The sequence below is a fragment of the Abrus precatorius genome, unplaced genomic scaffold (genome assembly GCF_003935025.1).
Source record: "Abrus precatorius isolate BTA unplaced genomic scaffold, Abrus_2018 Scaffold10, whole genome shotgun sequence".
Lineage (NCBI taxonomy): Eukaryota > Viridiplantae > Streptophyta > Magnoliopsida > Fabales > Fabaceae > Abrus > Abrus precatorius.
The window spans coordinates 23,023,304-23,033,738 of NW_020874292.1; the positions used below are offsets into that span (position 1 = coordinate 23,023,304).

At 34.7% G+C, this 10,435-nt stretch overlaps 1 protein-coding gene across 3 annotated transcripts; it reads right to left on the reverse strand.

The window, feature by feature from the left end:
• Window positions 1-1,761: 1,761 nt before the first annotated feature.
• On the reverse strand, window positions 1,762-9,882 carry LOC113853224 (splicing factor 3B subunit 2-like). 3 transcript variants are annotated; one of them, XM_027483724.1, is made up of 18 exons: window positions 9,519-9,882; window positions 8,783-8,908; window positions 8,576-8,701; window positions 8,407-8,469; window positions 8,131-8,286; window positions 7,592-7,669; window positions 5,999-6,091; window positions 5,805-5,891; window positions 5,029-5,130; window positions 4,825-4,944; window positions 4,648-4,710; window positions 3,823-3,962; window positions 3,052-3,133; window positions 2,906-2,964; window positions 2,741-2,786; window positions 2,532-2,623; window positions 2,364-2,433; window positions 1,762-2,275 (listed from the first exon to the last, which is right to left on the reverse strand). In XM_027483724.1, exons 1-18 carry the CDS (start codon window positions 9,723-9,725, stop codon window positions 2,204-2,206), a joined length of 1,782 nt encoding a protein of 593 aa, XP_027339525.1. In that variant the 5' UTR covers window positions 9,726-9,882; the 3' UTR covers window positions 1,762-2,203. The 3 variants fall into 3 exon arrangements, with proteins under 3 accessions (XP_027339525.1, XP_027339527.1, XP_027339526.1); XM_027483726.1 differs by having other exon boundaries at window positions 8,179-8,286; window positions 9,519-9,880; XM_027483725.1 differs by having other exon boundaries at window positions 8,179-8,286; window positions 8,783-8,902; window positions 9,525-9,843.
• Between the last annotated feature and the right edge of the window lie 553 nt (window positions 9,883-10,435).

Sequence of the window (10,435 nt, forward strand, 5' to 3'; positions counted from 1 at the left end):
GTGCCACTCAAAGCATCAAAATGGGGCTTTTGAATGATGATTGCTCTATCCGAATCTTTTATTTGATACGTCTTATCACCATATTTAAAATATTTATGTGTCCTCATCTAACAGCTCAGTTGATCAAGACTGTTGTGTTATCAAGTAACCTAGATTCTGGCCATTATGATTCTCATTAATCTAATCAAAACTTAATTTACCTGCGAGATAAGTGGCCTAGTATTTGATTCTTATGATAAAATGTTAATTTTAGCATAAAGCATGCGGTTTAGAGTTCAATCCTCACTATCTGATTTTTTGAATAAAAAAGTAAACTTCAACAGTATTTTCACCTGCAAGTTACGGTTTTAAGATTATTAATTTATTACAATAGATATCACGACAAATGGTAGAAAAAAGTATTAATTATAATATATATATAGAGAGAGAGAGAGAGGGGGGCATTGAGAGATGTTTATTATTAAGAAGTGAAACACATTAATAATAGTGATTGAATTAAAATAAAGAGTTTAAATTTAACGTTGTTACCTCATTATCTATTTTTTTTCCTTTTATTAATAATTATTATTAATGTTTCTCATTTTTTTTTAAATGTTTTATATATATATATAATATAGAATAGAATCTTCTTATTTTATAAATCCAAAAACTCTTCCTTTCATTTATATATATATGCGCGGGCGTCTATATCTAGAAAATTAGAACACAAACTCGTGACAAATGGGTTTCTGACCTTGAGATTGAACGCTGTTTCCCAGCAAAAAAGGAGTGGTCACCCGCCAAATGAACACCTATATCATCCAACTATATCCATCTCTTGGCATTTTCAAAAGCCAAAACCAATTATTAAGAACCATTATGCGAGACTTGGTAGGACAAGAATATGACAATACACCTACGTAGCTCTTGAGGGAGGGAAATGAGTAACAAAAAGTAATCAACGATCCTATCAGAAGTTAAGCTATGTATATATGCACTTAAAAATACGTTAAAAAAATGTAGTCCAATACAAAAATTATAATTAATAATATTAAAGTAATCGTAGATTTATGTATATTTGAATGTGAAACCATCTTATAATTAAGTTGTTCTGCCAAAACAATGATATGCCTCAAGCGGGTTGAAATGCTTCTAATCGTTTCCAAGATTTCTTAACGCCTATTAACAAATTTTGATGGAATTAATAAATTGTTTATCAAGACCGAAATAGTGAATGCTTCTGCTGTTATGATGGTGCAAACAGCATCATCATCCTTCTACATTATCAGTGACAAATCTTAATTCCAGATAATAGAGTATTATTTTATTTGGAATAATATTCTAATTATGCAATCATAGTTGTTTTTAAACTTGAAAGAAATGCATAAGGGTTTCTGAAGGAAAACAGCGCTATTTTGAGTAAAGATAGTTAAGGATGTTACCAAGTTTCTAGACACAGGTTCGCTTATCTTTAAAATGCAAGCTTTCATAAGATAAAATTATTCATAACTTGCCGTAAAAATAATTAAACAACGTTTCAGAAAAGTATACAGTCTTTTATTAAACGTTTAAAAAGATAAAAGATCGGTTGCTTAATTTCATTTTATCTAAAGAATGCTTGCCTTTTAAACAAACGATATTTTGTGTTTAGAAGTTGGCAATCCTTAACCACCCTTAATATAGATTTATTTTCCTTTAAATTGATTTTACTTCAAAGCTTAGAGCATTTTCTTTTAAGTTTATAACCAACAATGATTGTATAATTGGCACGCTCTTGTTTGTACAGAAATATTTTATTTAACAGAATAAAAATCATTAGATATTATCACAAGTGTCACTCCAAGAAAATGAATAACTACAAATGTTCAAAGACAGTAGTGAGAATAACTTCATTAAATTACTGGTTAACAAACACTCACGTTGGGCTTCATCTGCAAGGTAGCGCAGGCACGAATACCAACACTCAACAATCTCTTGTAAAGAACTAGTAGGATTTATATTGAATTTTCACCTAAAGCACCAACCACGTGTTCTGCAAATGGTCTGCGTTATATTATATAGTCGTATATTCCTATCCAAAACATTGACGGCTTACTTTCAGGCAAGTAATACAGAAGCGTTAAACCGCTGCTACAACAAATTTTCAACTCATGCAAACAGAATTGCCCCAGCAGAAAAGGTTAGTACCCGAATTTTCCAGCAAAAGAAACGAACATGCGGCACCCTAAAACTTGAAGTCTTTCTTCTTCGACTTCCCCTCCTTTTCTTGCATCTTTCTTTTCCTCTTCTTCTCGTTCTATACCAGATAACAACAACATTAAATATAAAACTGATGGAAAGCTAATATGCATGTATGTATGGTTTGAAGGGTGAATGTAACATACCTCTGCAACCATGTCACTGAAATCTTCACGCTGACTACGCAACTTTTCTTCCTCCCTTGCTTCTTCATACCTGTATTGTTCCAGTAGAGGTAAGAAATTACTGCCTAAAAAATCTAGCACAGGTAACCGGTAACCAACTCAAAAATTAGAAAAGATAAGAATCCATACTTCGCAGGCAAAACATTTTCCATGGCTTCCAACTCTTCTGGCTGTAAAGTGACATCCACTTTATCTGACTTCTGACCTCTAAGCAAATCAACCTGAAAGTGCCAAAACCAAAGAGCATTGACATGCTACCATGCAAAAAAAAAAAATGTATAGCACTCATCATAAAATAAAACATCCCCCTCCCCCACATAAAAGGAGAAAACTCTTACCCTTTTAGCACCTGACTTGTCCTGGGTGCCAGTGCCAACCACATAACTGTGGAAAGAAAAAGGAACATTTAAACTTGTCAACAAACAAACCATTATGGGGGTTAAAAAATATATATGTGCTACACCAATACTATCCATAAAAAGGGTGGTGCAAGTATTGCATACGTGTGTGTGGTTCCAAGTAAAGTTCCAGGAGCAATTTTTTCTTCTTTCTCTTCAAGTACCTTCACAAAAAATAATAAAATGATAATTGAATAACAAGTCAATTCAGAAGTCAAAGCTGATGGAAAACAACAATAGGAAAGACTCACTTGATAAAGAGGCCTCTCAGGCTCCTTTCTTTGTTGCTTCCGAAGGTCAATAACATCAGGTGTCTCCACTCCAGTGGGAGTGCTGGGGTGAAAAACACAAAGGAAAAGAGTTAAGTGATGAAATAATAATGACAGCAAACTAACATACACCCAATTTCAACCCTCCTCACCAACTGTTTTCTCCAACCAATCCAAACACTTATCACCCAAATAAATGTAATAAAGGGAGAGAATGGAATAACAAGAAATTTACACTCAAGGATCTGTTAACAATGCCTGAGGTTAGCTTATTTTTGAGAAGCAGAAAACCACTCTTTACTACAAGTGGCAATTCTTCCTTAAAACATATTTAACCATCATTTACTATAATAATAACAAATGCAAAACAGAAATGCTAAATGTTCAAATGAAATTCTATGAAGTCATTTTACAAATTCTTAACCATCATTGGACTTTTTTCCTTTTCTTTTTGTTAAATGTTAACAGCTAGTGCATGTTTAGTTTTGATTAAATGTTTAGGAAAAGAACATTTTTTAAGTTCTCTTCATAAGATTTTGATTATGAACCTTTGTTAACATAATAAGTTAATCCAAACACATCTAATCATTTTACATCATTTGTAAATGATTTCATTAGTTACTTATCATGAATAGCAAGGCTAATAACAAACAAAAAATTGTAACTACTCTAAATCAAGCTGGGGCACTTTAGAACACCCATACTACCTTCATAACATCTAAACAAGAAAATAAAATGGAAAAATAGCAATACCTTGACAGACTATCAACAGACTGAATACCAGCTTCAAGTTCCTCCTCCTCCATTTCTTCTTCTTCCTCCTCCTCTTCCTCTTCCTCTTCTTCTTCCTCCTCCAAGTCACCCCAATGTTTGGTCTTATCAACTGGCTCTTCCTGCATTATGAGAACATTAAGTAAAATACACAAAAGAAATAACACAATGAAATTAATAATCATTTTTTAGTTGATATGATACAGGGATCCCAGGTAAATTTTATTATTTTTATTTCTTAACCAAAAAAATTTTGCATTCAATGTTGTGATCATTTTTTAGTTGAATGTCTTTTTTCAATCACAAGGAAGGTGTTAGATATAAAACCATTAATATTCAACAGCTCAAACTTTTTGGACTGTTATGTCTATCTTAGCCTCTATGACCATTTGATCTAGAGTTCAATCCTCATTCTAAAAAAATAAAGTTAAATTTCAGCACAAGGTAGGATGGGCTGTGCCTTACCCACGCTTTAAGCCCCAAGGGCTCTTGCGTGATGAAGCATGTAAGGTGAAAAACCATTAATGTGATTTCACCAAACAGCTTAAGATTTAGTAATAGTGGGATCATGGGAAAAGGAAAGGTCATAAGCAATGTATTTGGAGTTTTGGTTGGACATGCAAGATGACTTGATACAATCTTAATTTATTTCCATTTCTCTCATTTTCATCACTAAAGTGTTTGCCATATAAAACACAAAGGTGAAAATAACAGAACTACACACATGCACAGAAACAAGAAGGAATTCCATAAGCTTTAAGACATGTTAACATGTTAAGGCAATTGAACTCTGGCATTAAGCCAAACCTCATAATTAGGCTGTTCTTGTAGTTGAACACCAAAAACATCTCCATACAGTGGACGTCCATACTGTTCACATGAAGACAAGTAAACAGATCAGTGAGATAAAAAAGACAACTCAGTAACCCATAAATATTCAATAGATGAATGATAAAACAAAAAGTGAATATGAAAAAAATATACTTCATCAACAGGAGGCTTGCCCCATCCGCCAGGATGATATCCAAAGCTAGCTCCAGGGGGAATAGGAGCATTCAGTCCAGGGATCTTCAGATGAGGGTATGATGGTGGAGGACCATATCTCTGAAAAAAACACATTTAATGTGGTCAAAGGTCAGGAAAAGAATAATATGAAAAATGCACCAGAAGACACTGTACTATTATTACCTGCATATTAATAAGCCAAGGAGGAGGAGCACCCTCAGGCATACCCAGAGCTTCTTTCAGTTCATGTGATAACATACCAGGTTTCATCTCCCTCAACTTCACCTGCACACCAACCAATGACAGAATACAAAAATGAGATCCTTCTCAATCAAAAGATATACAATATACATAAATAAAATCTAATAACCAAATTAAAACTGGTAAAGGTGCCAGCAACCCTGACAGTGAACCAGATCAATGAAGACCACTCATTAAAAGGATTAGCTCCACCATCCAAATAGAAATACTTAAGCTCTTGGACTAGAACTTCAAATTGAATGCCTATAGGGGCCAGTTTTTTAATAAACAAAGAATCCATTCCCCACAACATGCACACATTTCAATGTAAAATTTATGACTGGGATCAAACAATTAGGACAAACATCCCAATTATGTTCAATGGTTCAAAATTAATTCTATCAAAATCAATCCTTCCCAACTATAAAACAAGCAACTTGATGAAAGTTCAAATTCAAACCAATAAAAAATCAAAACAACCTGATAAACAAAACATTGCAAATAAAAGGAGAAAAATCCATTTACAACATACGTAAAACAATTCATGCCACGTAATAACTTTATTTAGCTTACATCAATCATAAAATTTCCATTATTAATATCTAACAGAGAGCAGAGATGGTACATGCAATTCGAAATCCCTGTCCTAAATATAATTACACACTATTTCATTGAACTCAAATCATTTGATCAAACTATTTTAAATCTCCCCACAATACCTCAAACTCCTTTCCTTCATGATACAGGTCTCCAAGAGAAGTTAGTTTTGGCTTTGTCTGATATTTAAAGAAGGCATCATGAAGAACCTAGCAATCAAGAAAAAAGAACTATTAGAAAAGACAAAAGTATAGAGTAACTGTAAACAGAAAACCAAGCAAGCAATGCAAAACACAATGGCAAGCAAAAATGAAACCTGATAGTCTATATCCATTTTTCCCATTTTTGGTTGCATGCGCTCCCTTTGCTTTTGTTTCAGCTTTTTACTATCCTCTTTCTCAATATAAGCCTGCATGAGACAACATAAGACAATTAAAAAACAGCAATTGCAGCATATATGTCAGTAAATTAACTAAAAGGCGTGTATAAACCGTAAATATATAAAGTATAGAAAACTTCCATTATACATAAATACGTTCAGTTATGGAAACAGAAATATTAACAGCTGATGTGAAAGGAAAAAGTATATGTAGTACAGATAAAATGCTATTCCATCAACATCCCCAATATTATAGATCAATACTACAAATGAGTCAATAATATCTTGATTTTATGACTGACTACCAATACTTTAGAGGATTGCAATTGCAAGCTTCTCATTACAACCAATCAAAAGTTCATAATCTAACAAGAAAAAAACTCTAACAGTAGTATCCATGGTAATCAAAATCGAGATTTTACGTGGAATTGGAGAAGGGGTGAAAGATCGTAACTCATAAGATCGTAACACGGATCGTAAGATTCTACAAAATTGTATGAATACATATAAAATAGTATAAATATAAAAATGAAATAAGCTAAACAAAGACAAATGTAAGGAAAGGAACCATCCTTAACTCAAAACAGAAACAGGGACATGTCCATTGAAAACAGAGACAGAAGAGGAGAAGGAAAAGATAGATTATTTAATGTATTCTGATGGAAAGACTCTTTTACCCTTAAAAGAACTTATACCAGAATCATTTTAAGGGCAACAAAGGAAAGTCAAATTATTTTAAAATATAAGATGCCTTTTTTACCCTTAAAAAACCCTAAAATCTTCCTCATTCTGGGGATAGAAAGGGAAAGTCAACAACTTTTGCTCTAGTGGCACTGTTGCGCTGCGAATTAGGCTACGATAAGGCTGCAAATACAGATGCGATGGTTGCCACAGCAAAACGCTCCGCTATGACAAGGTCCCCGGCACAGACAAGGTTGCCAAGGTATATACAGTCACCGGTGTGAAAGCTATAGGGATTCAGAGCAGAGGAACGAAGTCGCATATCGAAGGAAAGGTTTAAGGATCACAGCACGAAACTGGCACAGACAAGGTCGGCGGAGCATATACAGTCACCAGTGTGAAAGCTATAGCGGATCACAAAGCAGAAGAACGAAGTCGCAAATTAGAGGAAAGGTTTAGGGATCACAGAACGAAATCAATTTTAGGGTTTCAAGCAAACTGGGTTGCGGGTCATTGGGTTTGAAAACACGGGGGATCGTCCAAGCTTACCATTTTTTTGGCACGACGATCCCGCCCGATCTTGCTAAATCATGATCTTGGCACCAAGCTAGCACGGAGAGGGAGTTGGAGATCGTAAAATCGCACGATTTTATTTTCCAGCACACGATTTTGACTACCATGGTAGTATCATCTATTGTACAGAAAAATGCATTTTCCAGAACATAAATAGTATATAAAACTCGTAAGTGAATCATTGATACTTTATTGCTAAAGGAGACCTCTTCAAAAAAGAGTCATAACATAGGCAACAATTGATTTTTTGAAAAATATATGCAAAAGTCACATTACCTGTCTGATCTTCTCAATTCCAGTGGCAGCAATGAAATCAGGAAGCTGAAAGGGTTGTTTCTCAATACCTCGTTTACCCTACCAAAAACAATAACACAACTTCTGATGAGATATAAGTAATTTATGTGGACAAACACTATGTACTTGGGCTAAATAACATCAATCATAAAAAATTGAAGATAAGAGGAATTCAGCCCGATCATTAAGCACAATGGAAAGGCATCTGAAAATTCAAAGCAGAACTATTAGCAACTTTGTCATAAATAAATGCCCATTAACATTATGCAAAGATGCCACATGATTATAGATCCCCATTATACAACAAAATATGAGTTATGTATTCCCATTCAATCTAACAAAGACAATAAAAGAGAAATGACTCAAGGTTGCCCATTGCCAAACACCTACAAGTCCAGGTTTGGTGATTGCCACAGCCGCTCCCCTGCAAGCATCACATACATACATATAAGAGAAACCTTATCGACGTTATCTTCCTCACCCTATCACTACATCCCTCATGCAGGCCACAACCATCAGACATGCTTACATCTATAACCCTTAGTTATCAATTTAGATTGCAGACTAACCTGTAAAAATTTTCTCTTCTGACACCAATGCCTAGGAACAGGTACAGTATTCCGATAAGATTTCAAAAATACCAGCAACTTCGGGTCTGCTGCAGTAGCATCCCACACCTTAAAAATGAAAAAGAAACTGTTACATAACATATGCATAACAGCCATGAGACCACACTAATAGTGGGAATGAGATTCCCAGCAATTTAAAACTGAGTATGCTACACAAAACATTCCTACCTCAACAACATCAGGCCTCGAGCAAATTTGCTTCAGTTCAGCAATTTTCATCCTCCGTTGAAGCTGAAAAGAAAAGTTAACTTGTTTAGAATGGTTATTAAAAGAAAAACAATGTAAAAATTGAATAAACAGCAAAAAAATATAATAAACATGTCATGAATTGCTACACCTTTTTCTTTTTGTTTGAGATGCCCTTTTCTTTTTGTTCATCATCATTTTCTTCCTCCTCAGAATCAGAGTCAGCCTTTTTATTAGTAGCTGCATTTTCTGTTGCCTCATCCTTCTTATCAGTGTCCTAGTAATAATAGCAAACCTTTTGTCAGAAAATAGCCAAAGAAGATGCAATGAGAAACAAAAATTTAGATGTACACATTACATCTGAACCAGTGACATCACTGAAACTGAATTTCTCAAAGATTTTTCTAAATTCTTCATCCATGCCTTCATCTAGCTCTGCCTTCTCTGGTACATACTCAATTTCAACTTGTTCAACAACCTGCAACTCAAGAAAAATAATGTCATCAAATTTGTGCGATGATGACAATATATTTGAAATTACAGAAGAAAATCCCACCCTATTATCAAAGGAAACAATGATCTGCTACAAGACATGATCTAATCACCTATATACCTTTCAAAACACTTAACAACTACACTCAAAGGAATAATTACATAATAAGTCTAGTTTAAGAACTTCAATCGATACAAAGCGCATTTTTCTAAGGAAGAATAACTAGTGCAGTCTTTGGTACGAGGGAAATTGAGAGAAGAGAAAGGGAAAGGATCCATTCCATGCACCCAGATCAAATCCTTTCTCTTCCCTCCAATTCCCTTTCACCAAGCAAAGCCCTATAACTTCTCTCACTAGCTCGTCCACAACCAAAAGCTGTAACACGGTAAACGACGAGCTTTGTTCAAGTTCTAAAACCCTAATTTCACTGCAAAACTGTTGGAACAAGAGGCAAATAAAGACATTCAGAATAAATTTCCTTAGCATCATCTATCCTTTCTGGGCATAAAGCCATTATCGGTTACAAATCTCCAACAGCATAAGAAAAATAACCAACGCACCGAAGTCTAAGAAAGCATCAAAATAATTAAGTTAGAAGGACGAGAACCTGCTTTGAATCAGCGCTTTCCTTCGCATCGTCACTATCTTCGGCAGCGTTGGGAATCGGTTCCTCAGATGCTTTGTTGTTCTTTTTCTGCTTCCTACGGCGACGACGTCGCTCGCTCTCCCGCGACTTCTTAGCGGCGGCGTCGGAGGAGCTGGAGTTAGCAACGACGCCGTTCTGGTAGGGCATCGTTTCAGCGGCCATCGTTGAAGGCTTTTGCGAAATCGAGAAATTGGTATAACAACAGTGAGTTTCAGTGTGAGGGATAAGAATCTCAAGACAAATGAAGAAGAAGAAGAAGAAGAAGGAATATCTGTTATTTTTTATTTTTTTATTTGGTCGATAGCATTGGTTAATAACTTGCAACCCAACAATCCCCGCAACTGGGCATGTGTGGCGGTGTGATCATATTTTGGGCCATTTGGGCCTTAACTCTACTAGTTATCGAGATTACCTTTTAAACCTGTTCTGTTTTTAACTTTTAACCCCTCCTTTTAATTTTTTTTTAATTTTTTCTTATACAATTTCTCTCTATTTCTTCTTCCTCGCTCGATTTCACCAACAAACTCCATTCCGTCAACTGCGAACCACCTCAACGACTCATTGCAAGAAATTCACGCTCTCTTTCGCGTGACCTAAATTTTTTCTCCTTTTTTTTTTTTCCTCATCATATTCGTGATCATTATTATTACTTTTATTACTCATTCATTTGAGGGCCTTTATTATAACAATATTCAAAATGACATAAATGTAAAATTTATGTTAAAAATTAACATGTGACTAGACTTGTTATTCCTAGTGAATAGTTATCACTCATTTTGATGTGGACACATGTTTCATCAAAATTAATTGCTCCTTTTTTACAACAGTCACTTAAAGAAATTTTTTTACATGTTTTCGTTTGGTCACTTACG